Source organism: Aotus nancymaae, unplaced genomic scaffold (genome assembly GCF_030222135.1).
Source record: "Aotus nancymaae isolate 86718 unplaced genomic scaffold, 86718_ANA_hifiasm-v0.15.2.pri h1tg000046l, whole genome shotgun sequence".
Lineage (NCBI taxonomy): Eukaryota > Metazoa > Chordata > Mammalia > Primates > Aotidae > Aotus > Aotus nancymaae.
This window is the reverse complement of record NW_026988460.1, coordinates 14,043,132-14,070,641: the sequence shown is the minus strand read 5'-3', so window position 1 is coordinate 14,070,641 and position 27,510 is coordinate 14,043,132. Positions and strand designations below refer to the sequence as shown.

General features: G+C 45.0%; 1 protein-coding gene across 1 annotated transcript in view; it reads right to left on the bottom strand.

Annotated features, from left to right (window-relative positions):
- Positions 1 to 27,510, bottom strand: part of ITPR1 (inositol 1,4,5-trisphosphate receptor type 1) — a 362,730-nt gene that overhangs the window by 21,068 nt on the left and 314,152 nt on the right. The window contains exons 54-60 of the mRNA XM_064361952.1: positions 26,008 to 26,183; positions 20,112 to 20,276; positions 15,067 to 15,262; positions 13,264 to 13,356; positions 11,947 to 12,086; positions 11,310 to 11,475; positions 8,328 to 8,488 (exon numbers count right to left, since the gene is read on the bottom strand). Of these exons, the coding sequence (XP_064218022.1) occupies positions 8,328 to 8,488; positions 11,310 to 11,475; positions 11,947 to 12,086; positions 13,264 to 13,356; positions 15,067 to 15,262; positions 20,112 to 20,276; positions 26,008 to 26,183 (1,097 nt within the window). The remainder of the gene's footprint in view (positions 1 to 8,327; positions 8,489 to 11,309; positions 11,476 to 11,946; positions 12,087 to 13,263; positions 13,357 to 15,066; positions 15,263 to 20,111; positions 20,277 to 26,007; positions 26,184 to 27,510) is intronic.

Here is a 27,510-nt window from a genome sequence, read left to right as displayed (position 1 = left end):
GAACCCAAGCTCAAGTGCACAGGGTGGGGTGAGAGAGGCTGACTGGCTGGGCGGCGAGTCCAATGACGCTGACACACTGTTTCCAGCCACCGGGAAGCCGGTGCCAAATCCCTCTTCACTCCTCCCTGCTCCGATATTCTTGACTCTGCCGTGGTGCCAGCTAACTTCAGGAGGCATTCTGGGAATTGTATTTAGCAGGCAGCACAGGCTGCCTCCTCACCCACGGTGAAGGGCTTTCAGAGCCCAGGTGACGTTTTAACCAATGCTCATGGCCTCCCAGGTTGGGCCACAAGGAAAGCTGCTGCTCAGCACTACTAACGCTGAAATATCAATCTTCTAGGAACGTACCCAGGCACGCCCTTCCTCCCAGCATCCTCACTGGAATTCAGAATAAAAGCCCAAACCCATCACCATGCATTTGCACAAAGCAGAGGGTGTCCACACCGCTTTATCAACAGCCAGGACCTGCCTGCTTGATGCTGCACAGAGGAGGTGCACACGCAGGCGGAAAGGTCAGAGGAGGGTTAAGGGCACGCCCTGCTGGACTCGCCCTTCCTCTCTCCTGCACCTAAGTGCTGTCTGGCCGGGACTCCAACTTCTCATTTCCTTAAACTGAGACGCCCCATGAAGGCTGTGTGAATTTTTATGCTCATTTCTTGACTCTAGTCACCGCTGCCAACATCTTTCCCCCACACCTAGGTCCTTAGTGTTACCTAATTATGATCCACAGAACTCTCTTCCCTCCAGCCCCTGCACTTGGTTTCTTGCACTGCCTAAGGCTGGAGGCTGTTGTCCTCACTTAAGAAAGTGTCTGCAGATTTCACAGGCTCTCTTGGGTCAAGAAAGGTGCAAGACTTCAGCCAGGTCCCCTTTTAAACAGAATGTAGTGGCACGCAGGTATTCTGTTTCCATTTTGATCTTTTGCCCTTATTAACATGTTGCTTTCTATGTTTGCTTCCTCTATCATCTTATCAAATAAAGACAAACACAAGGGCTAGATGTCCTACTGCTTTTGAATCTTCTCATAATGTTTCCTTACAGAAGTTTAGTAGTGCTGAATTCGCTAATAGAACTTATTTGCTTGGAAATTTTGCCAGGAGGTGCTGTCAGGCAAAAAGGCTCTTTTGCATGCTGCTCTTTTGAAGCAAATTACCCGAAGCTTTTAGGAAAGCATTTTCCAGGAATGTGGGCTCCTGGACTCTCCCCTCCTATGCAAAAGCACCCCACCACCTTCGGAGAGCATCCCATTTGCTGCCACAGTGAGACTACTTTTGAGCTGGAAAATTGCTCCTTTGCTTCTGGATCCCTGTATAACCAGTTTCTAAAGAGGTCAAGTGAACTAACCCGTAATGGAACAAACTGGATAATCTCCAATGGAATGTTGAGGGTGAGGAAGACGGAGCAGGAGAAGCAGAGAGAGAAGTAGAGAGGTGTCTACCCCTGCTGTGAGAAAAAGTCAGCAACAGGCTTAAAGGATGATGGACCAGACATTCTCATGTGTAATTATTAGGGAGTTATACTCATTTAGATGAGTCACCTGGGTGTGGAAGCTCCAGTCTGGCTGTGCTTCTAGTGAATCGTCCACCTCCTTTGACTTAGACACCTCCCAAATTGGGCCACCAAAGGACTTATCATTCCCTGTTTCAAGCTAAGGTGAGGGTAGTGAAATTTATCATATTTCAGCAGGTCAAAATCAACATACATTTCAGATACATCCTTTGCAAGAGCTGTGCTTGATATCCTTTCTTGAACTCCTACCATCTCAACAACCCCTAGAGTTTTGAGGTGGCTGTCTGAGCAGTGGTTACTGGCAGCAGCAGCTCTGAGAATCACACCCCGTCTAACTCCCATCTTGTTGATTTACGCATTAGCCAGTCAACATCCCCGGGAGATCCTCTTTCCCACTTTCCTCTCCACCCACTAAGGGGCCTTTCCTGCATCTTATCTCTTTTAAAGGAGGCTAATTTAGTATCCCTGGGGGTCAGGGCTGAGAGATAAGCCAATCCAAGTCCAAGATGTGCCAGTCCAAACCAGATGCCACCAGCCAACCACTGGCTGCAGGTTGACAGGAGGGCTGTGTGCACGTGCATAAAGGTGACCACACCTGTGACCACATGTAGATATGTGGTCAGGGCAACCTGAGGGTGGGTTCTCGTTCAGCAGCTCTGGATTTCAGTCTTGGCTCTAGCACTTCCCAGCAGTGCGACCCTACAAAAGTTGCTCGACCTTCCTGAGTTTTAGATTCCCATCTGTAAGATGTTAATAGTGCTACCTACTATGCTGTAATGAGGATTGAGATCATGCACATATAGTGTTTATTTCATGCATACTGATTACACACGACCTATTCATTACCATCCAATCTGCCCTTCCCAGGGCAAAGCAGACTCCAGCACAGACTGTTCCTCCAGAAACTGCAGCCCTGGTACATTCTAGAACACTCCAGCTATCATGGGGAGGCAGGTTCTCCCCAAATATTTCACTGCCCAGTGAATATCCTATCCTAGAGAAGGAGCCAGAGCAGTCCAGGGTATCAGGACATTCTGAAATGTGAATGAACAGTATTCTATCTGATCACTCTGTCTTTATGCGCCATTCACTCAAAAACACACCTCTGAAAAGATAAGGGTTATGTTAACAGGGCAGAATTCCAAGATATAGAAGTGAAATCTATAATTAGCAGAAGAGACGCCCTATATTTTTTCATTTGTACAAATTTATGGGATATTTGTGAAATTGTGTTACATGTATATAGTGCATAGTGATCAAGTCAAGGTATCTAGGATGTCCATCACCTGAGCCCCACACATTTTTGTTAATTATAGTCATTCTACTGTGCTATCAAACGTATTCCTTGTACCTAACTGTATGTTTGTACCCCTTAACCCATTTCTCTTCATCCTCTCCCTTTTCCCCCAACTCACTCTTCCCAGTCTCTGTTCTCTATCTTTCCAGTCTCCACGTGATCAATTTCTTTTTTAGCCCCCACATATAAATGAGCACATTCAGTGTTTCTCTTTTTGTGCTTGGCTTATTTCACTTCAGATAATGGCCTCCAGATCCATCCATGTTGCTGCAAATGACAGAATTTCATTCATTTTTTTTTTTATGGCCAAATAGTGTTCCATTGTGTCTATACACCACATTTTCTTTATCCATTCATTTGTTGTTGGGCACTTACTTATTCCATATCATTACTATTGTGTACTGAAGTTACTGTTTGGTCTTCTTTACCAACCTTCCTTCTTAATGCTGCTCAAATTTCTAATTTTCAAGAATATGTAGTCTCCTGCATTTGACTGTACTAGAAAAATGGGCTGCTGTTTCTTTGCTGGGAGTCAAATATTTGGTCTTTTACCTACAACATGCCCAGGGTGCACTATCTAAATTCTCTCAGGCAAAGTACTCATAATGAATTCACCACTTAACTCCGATTAACGGCCCTTCAAATCATCATCTATAGACTAACACAAATTCTCAGTTTAGTTGGCACTAGAGCAAAGCCGAACAGTGCTAAAATTATTCAAAAAAGGGTGTGCAGCACATAAATTATTGTGAAAACTTAAATGCAGATCAAGGTTAATAAAAAATTGCTTATTAAGAAAGGGTATCATGAAAATTATGATGGCACCAAAATTCGGGTTCCTGCAAGGAAAGGAGATATTTTTCCCACCCCCTTCCCTTTATCTGCCAAGGGCTATGTCTGGTCACCCCGCAGTCACATTTCTCTGAAAGCATAGACTTGCCTGGGTCCCAAATCAACGAATATGAGATTGCATCTCGGGACTGAGTGGCGCTGTGAGTTACAGTGGAGGAGGGTTCGCTTCCCCTGGTAATTTGAGTGACAGTATCATCTTCCATCAGGTGCTTGAGTTGAAGGACAAATCTACCAGTGAACCATGAATGATCTCATTATCTAATCTCAGGCTTGCCTTGAATACACAGAACTCGGGGTCCACTCCCCAAATCAATGAAAGCCCTACTTCTGGGCAGTAAAAGCCAGTAGAGGAAACCACTGTAGACATGGATGGAATTCACAAGTGTCCATGCCCGATTCAACAGAGAAAAGAACGCTCATGTCAACTATGCCCTGCCTCAACTTTTAAGGACGCTTAAAGATTTAAAGGTTAAGAGAGAAGACATAGGGATTTTCCAGGGGAGGATGTACTTCGAGTCAAGAGGCCCACTCTGACTTTTCTTAGTGTCAACGTGCCCACAGCCAAGGTGTTTCACAGAGTCTTAGAACCATAGGAAATGATGCTTCTGTCAGCTCTGCTGCCAGCCTGCAGCCCCTGCTTCCTGGCTGGTGTGCTCTGGGCCTACTGCTCAGTTGTTCTGTCACCCGCTCCCTCCCTCCATTCGTGCCTCCCACCTGCCAGCTCACATTTATCTCATGTCTACCACCCAACGGATGTGTGAGGTGGTATGAACCGCGATGTACAGACAGGAAACCCAGGTCAGCAAAGTCCTGTGACTTGCCCGGGGTCGCACGGTGAGGGAAGGTGCAAGCGGAAACTCTCACCTTGGATCTGCTGCCTCCATTTCTTGGGTAGTGAGGACTTCATGACAGACATCAGCCTGGCCCCAGCTTTGATGGGGATACTCCCATCTCCAGTGAAAGGAGAGAGAGAAAGACCAGAAGGGGAAAGGAAAATAATACGATCTATTACATTTAAACAAGATTAACTGGTGGTGAACAGCTGGTTGCAGAGTTCTCAACTTAAGACAGAGACTCTTGGCATGTTCCCTCTTTCCCTCCCTCCAGAGATGACAAGAAGTGAACTGTTTCTATCTACAGAGAGAAGAGGCCCTGTCCCCTTGCCTGCAGGCCAGTTTCAGCAGGAATTAGGAAAGGTGAAGTATCTGGTCCAGCCAGGCTGTTGTGTTTTTACATGACTGGGCAGCCACCAATGGAGGGAATGCGCCTTTGGGACATGGGCCTGGGCAGGGCGGGCCACCTGTGTGCTCCACACACAGACAGCTCTTTCCTTCATGACTCATCAAATGTCATTCTCTCCAAGTCAGCCTGGGTTTCCAAGAACCCCTCTCAATACAGCGCCCCAGGTAAATTCTATTACCCAGCTGTGGGTTGAGATGAAAACCCATTTGCCATCCCTGATGCTGCTGTCTGCAAGGAGCTGCTCTCAGGGCAGCTGGGATCCTCCCTGCCCAAGTGCTATCTGAGGCCTTTTCCATTCGTTCTGTTGGGTTGCCTTTGGCAGGTGCCACTTGACAAGTCTCTAGGAGTCTCTGGGATCTTCATTCATGGGCTAAAGGAGAGCTGAAGAAGAATCCAACATCCCCAGCCTTCTGCAATTAGGCAAGAGGTGTTTTTCCTAGGGACCACATACCCTAAGAGCCTGTCTCAAAAACTTAAGGTAAGCAAGAGGGCAGTGAGCCCTCCAGCCTGCTTTTCCTTCCATCTCTGCCACTGACCATCAGCTGTCCCTTCTCTGTCCTCCACAATGGAATAGGTGTGGCCTCCTGGGGTTGGCTTATCAAAGAGATCACTGATTTTCCCTCCCAGCACCAGCGGTTAGGATGCCCCCCGCCCCTGCCTTAGGGGGAAGGCTTGTGGGGACCTTGTCTCAGCTGTGGCTGCCTCCACAGGGTGTGACTAAGTGGGGCCAGCAGGTGGTCTTATAGCCTCTGTACTGCAGCTCTGAGGTCCCAAGGGGCCCCAGGCCCCCCTCCCCCCACCAAATGACTCAGCTGAGCACCCCAGCTGTTGCCCTGAGGGAGCTAATGCTCCCTTAGGAGTCCCCAGCAGGGATTCACATGGTTTCAAGACCAAACACCACAGCAACAGCACAAACAAGAAGGCACCACCATTGAGCTGGTAGATCTGACACTGAGCCACCACTTAGCACACAGAACATCTGGTTCGCAGCAGCTTTAACATTCAGAGAAGAATTCTTTGATGCTGTAGATTTTTAGGTTTTCTGACAAGACGTCTCATATAATCAAAGAATGATGTGGATGGGGAAAGCACACCAAAGGCCCAGGTTCTCAGTGTTGCCACGCAGCAGGCTCTGACCGAGTTGGGTGGGTGGCGGGCTACAGGTCACTCTGACTCTTAATCCTCATCAAGTGACTGCTCACAAGACGCCTTTAAGTCTCCACGATTGAGACAGAAACCCAAAAGTGTGCCAGAGTTTTCTGTGACCGGAAAGTAAGGTGATTAACAGAAAACCTCAAAACTGGCCCCTGGAAGATTTAAAGAGAGGGCCCGTTCAAACACTTTAGATACAAAAGAACAAACTTAGGGGAGAGAAGAAGCATAAGTCAAGGGTGAACAGTACAGGCCTCCTCTAGATGTTAAGACAGCAAATGCAAATGAAGGTCATTATCTGTGCATGTGGACGGGTCTGTCTGTATAAATGCTGATCGAGTAGGGTTTAATTTGCCCGTGTCAACAGCTGGAGGAAAAGAAAGAAACTAAGGACTTTTCAGTTAATGTGTCCTGACCCTGGAAACCTCACCTGTGGAAATCCATACTGGCACTCATCAGAATCCCTAATCTGCTTAAAAACAGGAGTCTGCTCCCAGAATCACCAGCAGCCTCCCAGTTTCCTAACATGATTATGGAGTGCGATTTCTACAGTCAGCCAAGCCTGGTTTGAATTCTGCCTCAGCTCCTTCTGAGCTGTTCCTACAAAGCTGCTTAACCCCCACCTGTTTTATCTGTAGAAGGGATAAGCCATCATTCTCTTTCTGCAACTTGTGTCTTTTTCTCCCCACTCTGTGTTGATGTTTTTCTCCTTTCTTTCTGCTAATGGATAACCCTTGTCACTTCGTCCGCTCTTTCAAAAGCTTTTTCAAAAGTTACCTCTGTTGTGAACCTCCATCCATCTCGCCCCACCCTAGAAGTCCCTTCCTCCAGGTTTCCCATGGAGGAGAACTTTAATGACCAGATACAATACTAGAGGTAGAAGGACTTTACAAACCAAAGAGGGCCAAATGCATGTAAAGGTTTAGGAATACCTCTCCTCATCATTCACACAACCCGTATGGAGAGTAATCTTAAGTGAGCATCTGTTTCGTCTCCTCTGTTAGGCTCTTACTACTTAAAGGGTGATGCCTGGACCAGCAGATTCCGCATCTCCTGGAAGGCTGCTGGAAATGCAGAATATCTAAAGTCCTAGCAGTGACTGCTGAGTCAGAATTTGAATTTTAACAAGCCCTCCAGATGATTCATATGTACATTAAAATTTGAGAAGCACAGAATTCGACTCTAAGGACCTCAAGGGTACAGGCGGCACAGTGTCTCCAGAAAGCCCTCCAGAGCCTAGGAGAGGCCTCTGTGCCTGTGTAATCCGGGTATTCAGGAAATACAACCATGCAACCACTGACCTGCCCGCAATAAAACTGAAAGCCTGGCTGCCTCTAGGCCTGTCAATAATGATACTTATCTGAACAGACCTGATTTCCAGTATCTTTACATAAAAAGCTTAAAAATTACATCTGCATAAAAAGCAGGCTCCTTTAGGGTAAGTCATTATCAGGCAGAGTGCACAAGTCCTTGATAACTGGAAGGAGTGTTGGCCCCTTCTCCTCAGAGGGAGCCAGTGTGAATCACAAAGACTCCCTCGATTTCACAGTTCACGCTCCTCACTCCACCATCCACCCCTGAACATTTTAATGGTGTTCAGAAAGCACAGGTCTGAAAGGACAGCTGGCCTGGGACACCCACAGCGCACGTTTGGTGCCTCTGCAAAGCCCTGCCCAAGAAGAGCACTCTAACAGCCTGAAGCAGCTTCCCCGCTTCCAGGTACATGATATCCACACTTCCCATCAGCAAGAAGATTAATTTGGGATTCAAATTCCTCCATCATATGATCACCTCCTAATGATTAGTAGAGTATCTCCCAGAAAGGCGAGGCTGAGAGCAAACACAAACCATGCTGAACTTCAGTGAGCAATCACCTTGCCTCTAAGACACCTCTTAGAAAGTGAGTGTTATTCAAAAATAAGGTGGGGAAAAGCATTATCAAGAAAAGAGTCAGATTAATATAGTGATGGGAAATTGGGCTGTGAAGTCTGATCCAGATTAGAATCCTAGGCCCAGTTCCATGGTCACGTGCTAATCTCAGTGAAGCTCAACATTTCCCCCATTAACACAAGCGATACCACCTGCCTGGTGGCTCTGAGGATCACTCAAGAGAACACACGAAGTTCACAGAGCACAGCACCTCATCTGTGAGAAGGGCTCAGGCAACAGCGGATGTTATTTTTCTGCTGAGCTCCCCCATGGGCTGCCAGGGCCTTGCTCAAGGCTGAGAAGCCAGGCCAAGTCCACCTTGCTCCTGGGAAGCCTTCCCACTCACCTTGATCATTTCTGCCACATAACTCTCGGGCCCGGTGTATTCGGTGGAGTCCTTTACTTTCACCAGGACGATGAAACACAGATAGTGCCACATGTTGTGTTCTTCCTTGATGTGCTCTTCAAAGGTGACAGTCTTGTTGTCAAACTTGTCTCTTTCCAAGCCTGAAAATGAGACAGAAAGCCCCCGGCCCCAGCTGAGCAGTCTTGGTAAAGAAAAAAAATCCATGACAGAACTGTCAGTAGAGAGGACGCTATGGTTTCACTCCTGTCTTTATAAAGAGTTGGATTCTGTCAGCCTTATAAGTGCATTCATGTTCACATTATGGCAGGAAAACACAGGCTGTGAGTCAGACAGACTTGGGTTTGAATCCCACCTCTGCCACCTAGCAGTTGCTGCTTCATTTCTACATGTCTTAGCAGCCTTGTTAGTGAATGGGAAGACTACCATCTAGGTCCTAGGAGTGTTTAGGGGTAAAATGAGAATGTGTGTGACACACTCACACATTGCAGTCAATCAGGGAATATGAGGTCTCTTTGCCCAGATAAATGCCAAAATGCAGATATGTTAAGGTTTCTTGAGGAGATAGAATAAGGACAAAAAGAACTTTAAACAAATTTTGAACTCTAGCTGGTAGATTTATAACTTGAAGAAGCCTGGGTGAGCAATTCTAGTCTCTGTGTATTCTAGGATTGATCAAATAAATATATTGTGGATAATGGGAGCTGGATTCCTCACTGCCTGAGAAAAGAACAGAGAGAGAATAAACCCTGTAATGCTGAAATGGAAGGAAAAGTATCAGTATGAATTAATCCTTTTTCATACATATAGACACAGATGTGTGCAGATACATTCACACATATGCAGATGCATACACCTCTCCTCTAGATCTGTATCCTAATAAGCCCTGGGAGCAGCAGCACACCAACAGGAATGAGCACCCTCAGTCCCCAGATCTTGGCTGCTAAGTACCTTTCTCCAATAAAAAGAACCAGGGCTCTTTGGAGAAATGACCAATTCCAGGGATGGGTCAGGAAATGTACAAGGTGAGCCTAAGCCTGCAATATCTTATGATGCCAAAAACGTAAGAAAGTACATAGAAAATGATGATGATATAACTAAACCCAGAAGCCAGCTGGAAAGGGCTCTCACTGGCCATATCTGAAGCAACTTGAACATCAAAATATATAATGACAGTGAAGGATTACAGCCCACTGAACAAAATAAAATCCATGAGTCCATGTTGTTACAAATATAAACACAGAAATATACATACATATGTGGAGAGAAGAAAAAATTCTTTCTTACAGTAAAAAGCTAGTAAAGAAATGTAGAAATAATAATAAAATAAAAGTCATCATTGGGCAACCATCATCAAAATAGATTCAGTCAGACATCATCAATGAATGCTAAAGTTAAGGAATGAAAGTTTAAGGAATAGCAGGATATTCACACAGTGTCAAAGTATCTCTCCATAAAAAGTAACTTTATGGAGTTACTGGAGAAACATGATAATTAGCACCTTAACCAAATCAACAGTGTTAGTATCGCAGCTGGGTGTAGCGGCTCACGCCTGTAATCCTAGCATATTTGGAAGGCCAAGACGGGCAGATTGCCTGAGCTCAGGAGTTAGAGACCAGCCTGAGCAACACAGTGAAATCCCACCTCTACACAAATACAAAAAATCAGCCTGGTGTGGTGGCAGGCGCCAGTAATCCCAGCTACTCAGGTGGCTGAGGCACGAGAATTGCTTGAACCCAGGAAGTAGAGGTTACAGTGAGCCAAGATCACCAGTTAGCAGATGAACTGGCATTACGTGCCTCCTGATATGATGCAACGAGAAGAACACAACAGCATGTTTTTGATATTCCTGTGGAAAACCACATATCCTCAAACATCAGACAAACCCAAATCAAGACACATTCTACAAAATAACTGACCTATATTCTTCAACAGTGTCAGCAGAGGCTAAGGAGGCATGGTGACTGAAGCCCCACAGGAAGTGGGGTTTGCAAAGGACATTATTGGAATGAAGGGTGAAATCTGAATAAGCTCTGTAGATTAGGTAACAGTGTTGGATCGGTTTTAATTTTCCAATTTTGATAATTATACTGTAGATAACAAGAGAACGTCCTTGTTTTTAGGAAATGTGTACTAAAATGTTTAAGGATTAGAAAGCATCATTGTCAGCCACTCACATTCAAAAAGTGTGTGTGTGTGTGTGTGTGTAAAGCAAATGAGATAAAATATTAATATTTGGAGATTCTGGGTCAAGAGCATGCAGAAATTCTTTGGACAGTCATGCCTTTTCTGTAACTCTGAAACTATGCCAATGCAAAAAGCCTAAAAAGGTTTTGGGGGGCAAAATGCAAAGAATTTACGTCTTTAATTGGAAAATGCTCATTTTTTTTTTAGCATACATACCACTAGGAAATTTATATATTTAGTACTCATATTATGAATAATCCTGAAATGATTACTCAGCTCCCAGATTCCTCCGTGATTAGTTTACATCTACAAATATTTTCCTGTAGTTACACTGAACATTTTTTCTTTGGTGCCCATGCACCTCTTTTATGTAGCAGTTCACTACTTCTCCTCCCATGCCTACAGTGTGCCAGGTTCTAGCTAGGAGTGTTACATATGCTGTCTCTCCTGATTCTCACAATAATGCAGAGAAGGACATGTTATTGTACCCATTTTATAGATGAGGAAAGAAGGTTTAGAGATGTTAAATGACTAAATGATGGTTACAAAGTAAGTGGTAGAAGCTCAGTCAGAACCCAGGTCTGCAAATACATCCCAGCAGAGTAAATGCCAAGTAGAGCCTCACTCATTGCTGAGGGTAGAGAGTCAAGAGGAAGCAGCCGGTGCCCCTTCCCACATAACCGGGCATATACCCAGTCCATCACAACCTTGCAGTCTCCACATGCGTCTGCCACGTGGGCCTTCACTCCCTTGCTGGAGCTGGCCAGCAACACTCACCACAGATAAAGCACGTGGTCTTTAAGATCTCTTCCTTTTTCTGCTTTTCACTCCTCAGGTCAGCAAAAGTGTCAATGATAACCCCAAAAATCAGGTTAAGAACAATGATGATAACCATGAAGAAGAACAAGAGGTCATAAATCACTCTAGCAGCAAACAGGGGTTCCTGGAAAAGAGAGGTGTCTGAATGAGTCTGAGGCTCTCATAACCCTTTGGTCCGCCCAGCTCAAGTGAGACCTCATCTACTTGGGCAGAAATTAAATTGGGCGTTAAACTTTTAAACTCAAAGCTGCCTCTCTTTTCATATCCCCTGTCTCAATTGTGAATTCTCCAACTGTTGTGTGACACAGCCCAGAGGGATCTTGGACGTGCGTTCAGGTGGATCAGACCTAATCCTGACAGGAAAAGTCCCTAAGTCTACTCAACGGAGAGTGAAAGCTACCCCTTTCCATGCAGCTGATTTTGTGGCACCTCCTCACGTGATAGGGAGGAAAGAAGCCTGACAAGCTAGTTCCGCAGCTGCTCAGCCCTACTCCCAGCTCTTCCTCTGCGTCTTCAGTTTACACTCAACAACACTGCATGGTGCTCCCACCCCACCCGCCCCCTCTGCCCTTCCTTCCCCTCGGGATTAATTTACCTCCTTGGACGGCTTCCTGAGCACATCTCCTACTCCACCCCCGCTCCGCAGCCCGTGACTCAGTACAGTGACAATGCACATCAGCAGCGTCTCACATGTGTGCTCTTTATCCTCTTCCGTTTCTTCTGCAGGGACCAGCTCTGTGAACACAGCAAGTAATAACAGATAGAAAACGTGAGGGGAAAGGAGAGACCGGGATTTTGAAATCCTGTTTCCTGAATGCCATCTCACCAGGCACACAAAAGAATAAAATTAAGGAATCAAGAGCCAAGTACTTTCTTTCAAAAGCTAAAGTTGTCTGGGCAACTCTGTTTTCATGTTAATTTCTCTAGCTATGGTAGTATTGCTCTCCCTCTGTGGGATCTAAAACATGCCCTGTCCTTTCCAGGTTTTAAACCCCAGACCCAGCTGCAAACAGTCTTTTCACATCAGATGAGTTGCTTCGCTACTCTGAGTCACAGGCATCTCTCAGATGAGAGTTACTCCACAGGACCCAGGTTCCTCACTGGGGATGATGTGAGGACTAAATCCAGGGACACTTCACAGCAGGGGCTCTGGATAAACTGCTTTACATTAAAGGCTGTTCATTCTCACTGCTTTATGCAGTAAGAGCCATGCTTGCTGTCTGCCTCATTCCTTTCTCCAGCTGCAGAAGGGTTTTGCTAAAACATAGATCTCATCACTCATCTTTCAACAACCCCTGATCTTCCTCTGCATGAAGTTTAACCTCCTAAGTCTGACACAGAAGACCCTTCATGATCTAGCACTTGGTTTGTATCTGTGGCTTCATTTCTTGCTACTCACCTCCTTCTTTATAAGCATTATCTCCCCAAACTTGCTGGTTTTTTCTTTTTATCTTTAAGCCTTTAGATGTACTATTCCCTCTCCTTGGAACATCAACAGTCTTCTGTTATAGTTTGGATATCACCTCCTTGATGATACGCTTACCCCAGTAGTAGGCCAGTGCCTATCCTCTGTATTCCATCCTTATTCCCAGCATTGGACATACTCTCTAGCAATCATTATTTAGCTTGCCCGCATCCTTCTCTACATTACTGTCTCTTAGAGGACACCATAGTCACTGGCAAGCAGCGGGCACTCAGTATAACTCAGTATAAATCAGCTGAATCACATCACATCTTTTCTTTATGTGTAGCCTTCTTTGCCCTTCATCTCCCTCCTCTCTCCCAGTCTTTCCCCTTTGCTATAGCCTTACTCCTGAGCAGTAAATCTGATCTGCTTCTAACATCACCTGCATCAGCTAAGCCTCTGGGGGATTCCGATATGAATGTGGGGCTTACAGCTAGGAGGTCCTACCTTCTTTGGGTGCAGGAGAGGAACAGTTCTCCCCAGTCTCCACCCTACACACGTCGGAGAACAGGAACTCGCTTGCCAAACTCTCGCCGGTTTCTGGGAGAGAGAAGGAAATTTTATGATGAACAATCTGGCAGCATATGGTTAAAATGTTTGAAGTCCCCAATTCACGGCTGATTAAACAATTCTTTACATAAATAACACCCTAGAATCTTGCATATAAATTTAAAGCAGAAATGCAATTTACACTTTCCTTTGGTGATCTGGATGGGAAAAAAGCCAAAAATGTCAATTCCTGTAGGCTTACTAGAAATATCGCACTTAAATAGCACCTCTCCAACTTTAAAGACAAACAGCTGAAACTCTTAGACAGATACTACTGAACGTACTGACTCCAGCAAGATTTATACCAAGTCTACACGAGAAGCATCAGCAGGCATTAATAGAAATCCAAGGTCCAGGCTGGTTTAGTCCACAACTCTAAGATGGCTGGCAGTAAATGTCACTTAGTGTCAACTTGGGAGGCCGGAGACACATGCCAAGAACACAGCATTTGGGAGGGAGAGCACAAAGGCTGGCTGGCTCAGTCAGCCACAACGATTCTAGTCTGTTCCTTAGACTCAGGGGTGCCCGGCTACCTGATGAAAAACCAGCAATGTTTCACTAAGTAGGGCCAACTATTTTAACTGAGAGAAAAGGGCACTTGGGTATCACTGAAGTATTATGGTCTTTTACTCTCAAAATTGGAAATCTCTTCTGTTCTTGTTATGTGTAAAAATAACACAAGCTCACTGTAAAACCTGCATATAGAAAAAAAAAAAAAAGCCCCAGAGAGAGCTACTGCTAGCAGTTTGGAGGTACAGTCATCCATATTTTAATCCATGTATATAAGCTTTTTAATTTTCAAGAAAACATAAGACCGGGCATGGTACCAGTAATCCCAGCACTCTGGGAAGCTAAAGCTGGGGGATCGCTTGAGCCCAGGAGTTCAAGACCAGCCTTGGCAACATGGCAAGAACCCATCTCTATAAAAAATGCAATAAGCCACATGTGGTGGCAGGTGCCTGCAGTCCCAGCTACTGGGGAGGCTGAGGTGGGACGATTGCTTGAGCCTGGGAGGTGGAGGTTGCAGTGACCTGAAATCATACCCCTGCAATTCAGTCTGGAAGACAGAGTGAGATCCTATCTTAAAAAAAAAAAGGCATTCTTTAAAAAAAAAAAAAATACATACATCTGATCCTACTATAGTTATCCTTCTGCCATTTCCAGCTATGTCTTGTGGGTATTTTTCCATGGAGGGTTATAAAGATGTTCCTATGTGCAAGGCAGCCCACTTCATGGATGTACCATGATCTGATGAAACACTCCTGAATATTTAGACTGCTTCCAACCATACACTGCATCGAAAGTCCTCCCATATGTGTCTGTTTCTACATGCACAGTCAGCAGGCTTTTTTTCTTTAAGTATAGATTCCTAGAAGTAGATTTACTAAGTTAAAGGGATGCATACTCCAACCCTTTCAATATATATGGTCACTGCTTTACAAAAAGGTTGCACTAGTTTAAAAGATGATGTTAGTGAATAAATTAATGTCAGATCTGGTCACTCACTCTTAGCATTTGATATGACACACTGCCTTTTGAGTAAAGTGAGAATGAAGACCTGTATTTGAAATTCACACTCTGCGTGTTAGGGAAATGCAATGGAGAGATGTCTATACTACTAAAGTCATTATTTTCTTTAGTTCAGTTATAATCAGGAAATATTCTTTTAACATTAAAATGATCAGAAGATCCCAAACCCACCTGGAATGGTTGTTTCATTGGGCAGCCTGTCTACTTCCAAGATAAAGTCATCCTTGAAGAAAAGATAGCCCACTATTGAGAACAGGTAAACGAGGATCAGAGCCAGAACCGCTGTCAGGATGATGGACCGTCCATTGCGAGTGACACTTTTAATGACATTAAGTAAAGTCTCTTCTCTGTACACTAAATCAAAAAGCTTTGAAAATAAACAAAAAGAATTTTAAGAAGCCTTGATTTAGATGTACATCACTATCCCATAATGAAAACTTGGTTTATAGAGAGTTCACCTTCTTAAAAACTCAAAAGCATTACATTATGATCTTAACACTGAACTTCTTGCCTGGCTTCACAGTGAAACAGAGATGGTAAAAATGAGGAAAAATAAACATAGAGGGGGGAAGCAGGAAACAATAGCAACTTCAAGTAGGATCTGGAGCCATTTAGAGGGCCTGGAAATAGAGAAAATACATGCTTGTGCCAATGAGTTTCAGAGAGAAAAGGAGAGGAAAGTGATGAGGGTATTGGCATGCATTCATTTAGAAGGACTGAACTGAGTTGCTGTGAAGAGCCAGCCACCCTGGTCCCTGCCCTCCTGCAGCTGAGTGTCTGGTGGGAAGGCAGACATGCTCCAGGCCAGCGTCAGTGGCAAGGACTCTGGACTTAGATGTAGGTTCACATCTTAGCCCAGCTACTGTCCACCATATGATCGTGGGCTAGATACTTTCCTCATCCCCTCTGAGTCTCCATTTCCTCATTTGCAGACTGGAGGCTGTAGAGTTATTATGAAGAATCAATAAACCACGTAGCCACAGGGCTAGCACACTGGCACACATATGCTGAGTAAGTAAAATAAATAGTAATTATCATTCATTTCCTGATCAAGAGACTGGGACAGGGTCACACAGCTAGTATATGGCAAGGACATTACTGGAGCTAACCAAGGAAGCCTAAACGCTTACTACTCTCACACCTTGTGAGGGTAAGACCCCTGCAGGTCACAGGGCATTCACAATCCAGGCTTGCCCTCTGCTAAGGACCTGCTCTTTGCAGGAAGTTGGCTTCCTGAGGAATGGAATATCCCTGCAGGTACATATAGGGATGGGAGGATAATGGCTACTTTTCCAAGAGCTACAGTCACAGACACTTGGCTGGCGAAATGGTGGGGAACGTGTGAAGAGAGTGCTCTGAAGTTACTCTTAGACCTGAGGCTAGTTTTTAGCATGGCCTTTGGCTGCTGTCTAATCCTGGATGGAAGGTTTGGTCTCCACTGTGGCTCTGGGGTGTGACTGCAGCATGAAGTGAGTCAGGAGACAGGGTCGAATCCTGACTCTGCTTTTAATTTGTTGCAAGGTGTCGGTCAAGCCATCTAAACTCTCTGGATCTGTTTCTTCATCTGTAAAGTAAGTGGACTAAGATGGCTGATCTCTGAGTCCCTTATAATTTAGAATTTTACATCTGAGGTCATTTTCTGGTCGATTGGCTTTTCTGCCTCCTTAACACCAATCTGTGTTCTGAGACTAGTTCTGTAAAGGGCACTGGGTGGAGTAGGGTACTGAAAGGGAAGCAAGGAAGACGTGTTTAGTCAATACAGTACAACAGAAGGCAAATTGCTGCTGTTAATGCTGGTTAAATATTTTCCAGCAGCTCAATATAAAGTGGCAAGTAAGAGCAACTGCAGAGGACAAACAGATGATACTTGTTTCCTGTGGTTAAGGACCGTAGAGATTACAGAGCCTCCAAATCATTGAAATGACAATTTCAATTTTCCCGCATCTATAATTTGACTTTTAAACAATCAATATGTATTATTCATATAAAAGAAAAGCTTTCTTCTAATTAGAAAATTATACATGTTCAATGGAGAAAACTTGGAAAACAAAAGCACAAAGGAAAAAAGTCACTAATAGTTCACCACCTAGAGACGTTCGTTCAATGACTTGATTCCTCCTGGCCTTTAAAAAATGCCATGAATAGATATATATTGTTTACAAAAATATTAGACCATAATACTGGCACATAAACAGCCTTTCACCAAGCCATTAGGAACATTCTTCTGTCAAAAATGATCACCCGGTATTTCACTATATGGGAAAAACATGATTAACATAATATTTTTTTTAAAAAAAACAGTCAAGATGTTTCCAATTATAATGAATAACGCTATGATGAGCACTTCTATACACGCCTCTATACAGGCTCGTCTAGCTATTACTTTTTGGCAAATTTTTGGAAATGGAGTATTTGGGTCAAATGGTACAAGGAAAACATGTTGCCTACTGCCTTCAAGAAAGGCTGGATCAGTTTACATTTACCACTAGTAAAGAATCATGCCTGTTTCACCCCACTCTCGCTAGTACTGGGCATTATCAGGCTTTTTAACCTTTATTAACAGGATTGTGCTGTTTTAATTAGCATGTCTTTGTTTAGCAGCAAGGATGAACATTTTTCCATGTTTACTGACCATCTGGATTTCTGCTTTTGTTAACTGCCTGCTGCTTATGAACTTTGCACATTTTCATCTCCAGGCGTTAATATTTTTCTAAGGACACAGCTTTAATGCAGGCTCAAGACCAGGTCCAGCCAGTCTTGTTTTGGTGGGGGAGGCGGCAGTTTAATTAGGCCACCAGATTACCCTCTCTGCCTTCTGGCCTGCTAGCATGGAAGGGAGCTCTCCCAACTCAGGAACACATGGGTTTTCCCTGCTGAGGTCTCTCTCCTTTTACAGGCAGCCCAGTTTTTTTTTTGTTTGTTTGTTTGTTTTTGGTTGCAGGCTTTCCTTATTAGTGGAATAATTTGAACAGTGTCAGTGTTTTCTGGTTCTTACCAGACACATCCAATATTGCTTTGATACCAAAAGGGGCACATCAGTTGAAGCCACAAACAAGTCAAGGTCCAGATGGCTTAGAAAATCCCTCCCGAAGCACATATGAGAGGCATCCAACCACAATCTAGTTTGAACCTATTGAGTTTTCTAAAAGTGAACTGAGGTAGCATCATCAGAAGCTGAGAATTACTCTTATCTTTCTGTGATAGGTTAGAGACTTGAAAGCACAGATGTAAACTGCAACGTGAAATGCCAGTTTCACTGATGCAGGGACTTTTTCATGTGCTTGAATAAAAGGCAGTGTAGACTTGGGAATCAACAGAGTTGTGTGGCTCTCCTGCCTCTACCAGTGACTGACAGTGTGACTCTGAGCAAGTTACCTAACCTCACCAAGCCTCAGACTCCTCAGCTGTAACTGGAAGATACCATCTACCTCAAAGGTGGTAGTACGAGCGTGTACAGGGTGAGCACTCATGAAACGGCAGTCACTGTGCCATGCTCCAGACTGTGAGGACTACAAGGGTAGGGACTGTTCCTCTTACCATTATGTGCCCTGCATCAAGCACTGGGACTGGCCTGCATTGCAAGTGATGAAAAGAAGACAACTCAAAGGAACAGAAAAGAAGCAAAGCCAACTAGAGGCAGACTGGAGGAAAAGTCAAAGTGTCTATAGGGGCGAGGTGGTGTTGTCCGAAGGGGAATCTCCTGTCTCTTGGGAGAGACCCCTTGGCAGGGATGAGAGAGACCACCAACTGAGCTCTGCTGCCCTGCTGAGGGAGGACAGGATTTGTTGTCCAGGGACATGATGGCATGAGACAAAAAGTCTCAGAAACAAACACAAGTCTCTAAAGATTTCTGATACAAAGTGACCAAAATAGGCCACATAATGGCAATCACAAGTATATCCTGAGACCTCTTTGCCTAAAACCTCAAAATATAGCCAGACCTATTTTTAGATAAGGGAAGATAATCCATTCCCTTTAGCCTGCCAACATCTACCCCTAATGGAATGAGCTAATCCTAGTGATCTGAACGGTGAATTCTTTATGGTGTTTTGGACGGGGGAAGGAATATAGAATGACAAAGACAATAATAATAGCTGGCAATCGTTCGGCAGTGCTATTCTAAGCCCCCGACCTGAACAGCTGCATGTAATCCCTATGACAGCCCTCTGAGGGAGATACAGTGTCCTCATTTTGCAGATGAGGAAACTGAGGCACAAAGCAGGTAAGTAAGTTAAGTGAAGGGAGTGTCTCACACAGGTGCATTTGTGCTTTCAAATCTCTAACCTATTGCAGCAAGATAAGAGTAACTCCCAGCTCTGATGATGGTACTACCTCAGTTCACTTTTAGAAAATGCAATAGGATCAAACTAGACTGTGGCTGGATACCTCTCATATGTGCTTCGTTGGGATTTTCTAAGCACTTCCCCGAAGCGCTTTCCTTGCTCCACCTTTTGCAAGTCCGTCCCTCTTTGCAAGTCAACCCTTAGGCTTTGATCATTTTTGTCCTCACAAACATATTATGTCCAGGCTCATTATGGTGTGGCTTGCAGACAGGTCAATTTTATGCTTTCTGTCATTTTATGTAGGTACAAGAAAATGGTTTCTTATCTACAATGCCACAGGTCTAGATTCCCTTTAACTATAGGAAAGTAAGCAGTTATTTGATTTGTAATTTAAAAACCTACTCAGGAGAGGCTTATATTGGAACAAAATAACTTTTACTGAGCAGGGTCTCCTGGACCAATAAATCTACTGAGCTCATTATCATGAATCCTGGGGCTTCAAAACTAGCTTCTACTCTTATGGTCACTATGTGTGTTCAGAGAAATGGATTCCATGAGAACTGTTGGATGACAGCCTCAAAAACACTCCTCTCAGTACAAGTCTTGGCTGAGTCTAAGAAGTAAAGAAAAACAAAGGTGCGTGGAGAGGAAACATCTCCTGAACCTACTGCAGGCATTTTCCATTACTGAGAAGCAACAGGCCTGGTGTGCACAGGACACAGTGCAGTTGTGCAACTCCTGTATTCCTGGGCTGACCTAATTCCTGTGTAGCTTTCCTCTCAGATCCCCCAAAGGCTGCAAACTGTGGAGCTTCCCTCTTGGTGGACCAGGCACACCAACCACCATTAAAAGGAAGGGTCTGTGATGAAAGAGAGGACGTAGGATACTCTCCTAGTTCCCCACACATAAAATATTTCCACACCAGGTACTCACCAGCAGACTGTAGAAGAATTCATGGACAAAGAGCCCCATGGCACAGATCACCAGATACAGCAAATGATAGAGGAACTCAACATCCAGAATCATGGCTCGGTAGCCTCTTGTGAATGTCCCACAGTTGCCCACAAAGCTCATTAGAAAGATGATTTTATTGCATACCTGAGAACAATGACAGGACCAGTCAGATGGCACAGACTGTGCCAAACTCTTCATGAGAGCAAACAGAGCGTCTCTCACACATGTATTTCAGTCACCGTGCCCAAACAAACGCTTCCTTTTCCACCTGGTGCCCACCAAACCCGCCAAGAACCATTTGCAGATCTAAGTCATTTCATTACTTTGCTTTTCAGGCATATTACAAAATACATGGTAGTCAAATAACTTCATGTGCAAACAGTAATCAAGTCGCATTTCTCTATGGCGAAAACAAAATTAACACGTACTGAGATTATGATTTTCAAAATGAGATATGAATCATTTCTAGCATTCTTCTATGCGTTAGTCAAACACAGAAGTCACCTCAATCCACGAACCCTGTGATCAGCGTGATCAAAAGCCTTTTCTGAATTTGTTACGTTCTAGGCACTGTAAGGTGGCAATTTAGTGAGCAGTGAGCAGTTCTCGCCTTTCACTGCCCCTAAGGTTACAGGGAAAACAAGAATTTTCTTGGGGAAAAAAAAAGGGATTTCAGGATGAGTTCTATTCCCCTGCCCTCTCTTCTGGGAATAACTTCTAATTTTCCTTTGGGGATCCATCCCTTTCTGAGTAGCAGTCTTTGAGGTGTGGGTGAGGCTCTAACCTGGCCATCACAATATTGCATCCCCCTGGGTACAATGACTGGGTTACAGATAGACACAGGACCAAAGGGAGCCAATGATGTCCACTGAGGTCTTCCCTGGGATTGCTGCAAAAGATAATTTTGTTCTTTCCCGCCGACCTTGAACCTGAGCCGCTGCAAACGCTGGAGTTGCCACACCACCAACACTGAAGGCACCACCAGTACTGGGGACACAGAGTCAAAAGATGGCAAGGAGGAACTGGGCCCCGAGGCCACTGTCTGAGCCCCGTTATCAGCTGTGTCTGAAGCGAGGCTCTTGGTTTCTTGGTCAAAATGAACCAGTACATTTTCTCCTTTGCTGAGGCTGGCATAGATGAGGTTTTCTGACACCTGTAACTGAAGGAGTCCTAACGCAACTACTGTGCAATATAGTCACACCTTTGATAGAAACCCCAGTGGCTGGAAGTCTCTCTCCAGCAATATGTTGACAGAAAAACGTGGCTCAGGAGGAGGCTGGAGAGGAACCTCTCTGGATGCACTTGGTAAAACCATCTTCTGCTACTCCAGTTCCCCTGGCCACAGGTGCTGGGGAAATTCTGCCAGTTAATCTGGTAGGTCGGTGTAAGTGAGCTTCTCGGCAATCAGATAAGCAAGGAAGCTGACACCCACAGATCGTCGCTAGCGTTCTCAGACAGGCTAAGCATTCAATCTGCCAGTTTTTTCCAAAATTCTAACCTTTGCTAGTGGAGGGGCTTTCATAGGGTGGGAAAGTATCACTGATTCTGGATGGTCCACAATGACGTGGTTTCAGGGAGGGGCAGATGGTGCCCTGGGTGACATTACACATTACAGACCTCAAACATGCCCCGGCTCCTACCATCTTAACACCGGGGTGATCCGCTTCACCCAAATCCATTCTCCCCTCGAACTTCTGCCCTAGTGTTCTCCCCTGCTTCCCCAGGAAATAGCTGCTATTTGTGGTCTCAGCCTGTGGCTGGACTCTGCTTGTTAGTCTTAGATCTGGCTCCCATCCCCACCTCTCTACAGAGGCAGCTCATGCGAAGTCTCCGAGGATTCTGCGTACCCGGCAGTCTTCCCGTCTGCTCTTAGCATCCTTCCCAGCTCCCTGCAGCACGACAGGGATCCCACCCTACCCTACTCACCACTCTCCTGGCTGGGCTTTCAGGAACCTGCCCTCCCCTTCTCCAGCTCTCAGAACTCCAACATTCTTTCTCTGTCTCCGTCCACAGTTACTTTCCCTCTCCCATACATTCTATGTGGGTGCTTCTTTCTTTTAAAATTCCTTCTAAATAATTATTTATTATAGCTGTTTGCCCCTCCCACCCCAGCTCATGTTGTTGTAAATGGTAATTAATTGTCTCAGTTGAGTCTTTCCCTCAACTGATTTGTGTTAAACAAGTGATAACTGGCTCGGGGCAGTGGCTCACGCCTGTAATCCCGCACTTTGGGAGGCCCAGGCAGGCGGATCACGAGGTTAGGAGTTCGACACTAGCCTGGTCAATACGGTGAAACGCCCCCCGCTACTAAAAATACAAAAATTAGCTGGGTGTGGTGGCATGCACCTGTAGTCCCAGCTACTTGGGAGCCTGAGGCAGAAGAATCGTTTGAACCCAGGAGGTGGAGGCTGCAGTGAGCCAAGATCATGCTACTGCACTCCAGCCTGGATGACAGAGCGAGACTCCATCTCAAAACAAACAAACAAAGAAGAAGTGGTAACTGTGGAACGATTATCAGAGAAGGCCAGAGAAAAAAAGAACTAGACAGCCCATAGAAGACGGCCTCTGAAATACTGAACATTTTTTCTATCTAGTTGTTTATGTAATTCTTTTGTATTTCCTTTTTAAATGGTTTCCTCTTGCTGCAGGCAATCCTTACATTCTCTCTTGTAGTTGTGGTCCTGTATTTCCAAATGCCACAGCTAACGTTAACAGTGTGTCTTTGCACCCGAAGCCCAGTAAGTCAATGATTTAAATGCATTTTCACCCTGAAAACTAGATCTTTGCATGACTTCATTTCAGATGCCCACGTTTTTCTTCTCCCAGTCATCTGTGACTGAAAATTTGGAGCCATATTTGCCTCCGTCATCACCCAATTAAGACAGTGACGCCCTCTTTGCCTGAAAAAAGGACCCGGAGTACTGATGCAGTTTGGAGCCATATTTGCCTCCATCATCACCCAATCAAGACAGTGACGCCCTCTTTGCCTGAAAAAAGGACCCGGAGTACTGATGCAGTTTGGAGCCATATTTGCCTCCGTCATCACCCAATCAAGACAGTGACGCCCTCTTTACCTGATAAAGGACCCGGAGTACTGATGCGGTTTGGAGCCATATTTGCCTCCGTCATCACCCAATCAAGACAGTGATGCCCTCTTTGCCTGATAAAGGACCCGGAGTACTGATTCGGTTTGGTTCTGCGTCCCCCCCAAACCTCCTGCTAAAGTGTAACCTCCAGTGTTGGAGGCGGGGCCCGGTGGGAGGTGACTGGATCATAAATGGTTTAGCGCCACCCGGCCTGGGTACAGTATAGAGACAGAGATCTGTTTGTTTAAAAGTGTGTGGCACCTCCCCCCACCCGCTTCCTCCTGCTCCAGCCATGTGAAGATGCTGGCTCCAACTCTGCTGCTTTTACTCCGCCATAAGTGATGGCTCCCTGAGGCCTCTCAGAAGCAGATGCTGCCATGCTTCCTGTACAGCGGCAAAACCTCAGGCCAATTAAACCTCTTTTCTTATAAATTACCCAGTCTCAGGCATTGCTTTATAGCAATGCAAGAATAAACTAATACAAGCGCATTGCTTTCTGGGGTAAGGCACTGACTCTGTGCCCACCATGTGTTACTATTTCCTTCCCATTTCTTTTTTCTTTTTTTTTTTTTTTTGACACAGTCTCACTCTGTCACCCAGGCTAGAGTGCAGTGGCGTCATCTCAGCTCACTACAACCTCCTCCTCCCAGGTTCAAGAGATTCTTGTGCCTCAGCCTCTCGAGTAGCTAGGATTACAGGCACATGTTACACCAGGCCAATTTTTGTATATTTTTAGTAGAGAGAGGTTTTGCATGCATACCAGCCAAGGTGGTCTCAAACTCCTGGCCTTAAGTGCTTTGCCCACCTTGGCCTGCCAAAGTGCTGGGATTACAGGCTTGAGCCACTGTGCTCGGCCTATTTTCTTCCCATTTCTGACGTCCATACCTTCCTTCTTTCTTCTACACTATGACCAAGACTCAGGCTTGTCAAACCTAATCAAAGCACAGCAACAGCCCCTAAAAAGCCTCCTTGCCTCTAGTCCCTCCCGATGAATCCATATAACATGCCATACAGAATGCATTTTCTCAAGAATACTTCTTTGTATAGACCATTTCTTGGCTCAAAACACCACAGGCAATTTCCACTATTGGGAACAGAGTTTTCAACATACAATCTATACAACACTAATCTCAAGTGATACTTACGAAAAACTGCAGGAAAATAAGTTTGGGAAACAGAAATACACTATTTTCCTTGGAGGTTCCTAATCCATATCCAAATTAGAACATTAAAGTCTGAGGGGAAGCCTGAAGTAACGAAACCCTTCATTGTGTTTACCCCAGCATTTTTCATGTTGATTCGACCACGGGATCCTTTTTTCACCTTACATTTATCAATGTGGAATATGTTCTGGGAATGCTGACCTGGGGGATGAAGTCCTGTTGCTTTATCCTAAAATTCCGTGCTGCAAGTGACTCATACGGGATTGGTTCCTACTGATCACTACTGAACCATGGACAAGGTGAAACTCTTTATTGTCTTGATAATATCCTGGGCATTGCCACTGTTCTGCTCTGGCCTCTGGGGCCCACAAAACCAAACACTCTTCTCAATCCGTGCTTCCTGGCCAGATCCTCTCCATTCCTTTTTTTTTTTTTTTTTTAATTACTTATTTATTTATTTTTGAGATGGAGTTTCCCTTTATCACCCAGGCTAGAATGCAGTGGCACAATCTCAGCTCACTGCAACCTCCACCTCTCAGGGTCAAGCAATTCTCCTGCCTCAGCTTCCTGAGTAGCTGGGGTTATAGGCACATGCCACCACACTGAGCTAATTTTTGTATTTTTTGTACAGACAGGGTTTTGCCATGTTGGCCAGGCTGGTTCAAACTCCTGACCTCAAGTGATCCGCTAACCCTGGCCTCCCAAAGTGCTGGGATTACAGATGTGAGCCACCAAGCCTGTCCCTCCAATCCGTAGGCCCTAATTTCCATCCTGCCTCCTCCCCGCTGTAAGTTTTTCAGCTTGATGTGACCTCGTCTCCTCTAAAGTCCTTGCTGCCTGTGCCATCTGAATACTCACTTTGGGACATTGGCTGTTGCACTGAATTACTATATTATTTTGCAACATCACTTCCAGTTTTGCACAAGGACCTCAGCTTCCTTATATGTTCAGGGCAGAAACCCTGGAAGGCATTTGTAGATCCTCCAGTGCCTCACATATCCAAATTTTCTCCTTCTCTTCACCAGGAAACCTCTCCAATGTATGGTTTTATATCAGTTTGTCCTAAGAATTCTCCCAGAGATGGAATTGGCTTCTATCTTTCAATGGTACTGAAACAGCATTTCTAAATGCCACCACTGACTTTTAAAGAACTGTCTCTGCTTCTCCTCTTCCTTTTCCACCTGCTCCATCTCTGTGTTTGGCCAGTCCCTCTTACCTCTCCACTCTTTTCTATGTGGCCCTTGCCAGAAGTGGGTGCTGTGTTAATATTTGATCATTTCACTTATTGTCTAAAATCTCCTATCCCAACAAACCTTTGACTAGATTAGCAAAACTAACTTAAATCTCCAAGTGCTACCACTCTTCCTGCCTGTCTCCTGACAGGGATAGTCCCTAGAAGTGAGAGTGCTGGTGCCCAAAGGATGCATTACAAGGCTCACTGTACCATGAGGCAGTCAAGAGGGAGATATCCACCTGCAGCCATCCCTTGCTTCTGCCATTTTAACAGTTTCCCCAAACAATATTTTTATGGACTGAAAGCACAGGCCAGGATTCGAGAAACCAGAATGCAAGGCATTCCTATTTACTTGCAAACAAAACAGTGGCAAGGAAGGTATTCATACTCACATTGAAAGCGCCCAGAAGAAACAATGTGGGTTGTAACCCGACCGAAAATATCAATCGTAGAATTGTGGAGGCAATTAAAGCCCGGATGCCATGGGGCTTGGGGAGGGCAATGACAATGGCCAGAGAGATGAGCATGGCTGTCCACAGGAGTCCCGACCAGTGGGGCTCCAGGGTTCCTGAAAGGACAAAACAGGGTTCTCTCACAAATCTGTGCATTCACTGAGTACAGGAGACAGACCTAAAGCATGCGCCATTACAGTATCTTCAATAACTTTTTTGCCTTACCAGTCCCAACACTCACCTCAAATTCTCTGCCCCATACATAACCAGTCCCATCAGTCTTTTCTGACCTCCAAGCCTTCACACACACTCCTTCTGCTGGGAAGTTCTTCCCTTCTCATTCACCTCAGGTTTTAGCTTTGGCATTACTTCTTCTAGGAAGCCTCCCCCATCCCTTTCCTCCCCACAAAAACATGTCAGGAGATCCCTCCTCCTCCATATTCCCTGCTTCCAGTCATCCCTACAGGACGCTATTTCCTAATGGTCAGTTTACTTGTCTCTCTCTCACCAGATTGCACATCCTCCAAGGGAAGTACCTGATGCCTGGCAGGGACTCACGAAAAGCTTGTTCGAGAAATAAAACTCATGCATGTGTCACACTTCACTCAGAGAAGGCGACCTGGAAGCCTCAACTTAATATCTATTAAAAGTATGCAAAGGAAAACTGCAGGTCCCCTGCCTGAATCAGATTTCTCCAAGGGAAAGAGAAAGGCAACTTCCGTGTCATGAGCATCATCCTACAATTAGATTATCCCTGCAGTCAAAGAGCTTATACCAATTTTTGTCATCTCTTGCTACTGCAAGTTCTATTTAGAGTGTCCCACGAGACGGCTTGGTTATATAACATGAGCCAACACGGCTAAAAATATAGTTCTGTAAAACACTCATTAAAAAAAAACACCCCTATTTCAAATGCTGTCACATTTTGAGTCTCCTTCAGATGTAAACAAGCAGCACTACATGATTAAGGCCACTTATATAAAGGAGCTTCACTTCTTCAGAGATGCTGGGATTGTCCACCATCGGGGAGGAGACACCTTTGCAGGGCACAGCTCTTCCACCAGCTGCTGGCTGCCCTAGTTCACTGAGTCCATGCCTGCCGAGATTCAGCCTCACTTTAACAACTGCTCCCCCCAGCCCAGCCACTTACCTCTTCCCTTTAAGGAAAATCTGATTAGGAATGGGGGCAAAGAGGCAGAGGCTTCTTGGAAATTCAGGAAGTGCACAATGAGGCACGTGTGCCTCTTTCCGAGCATTTAACCATTGTTAGACGTCGTGTCAAGCCCTTAACGCTGATGATCATTTACTTAGTCCTCTCAACCACCCTAGGAGGTTGGTACTATTGTCAAGGAAACTGAGTCTCAGGTTACATTTCTTGCCCAAAGTGATGTAGCAAATGGCTGCTAACCATTTGCCTCTGAAGTTGATGGTCCTTATCAATAT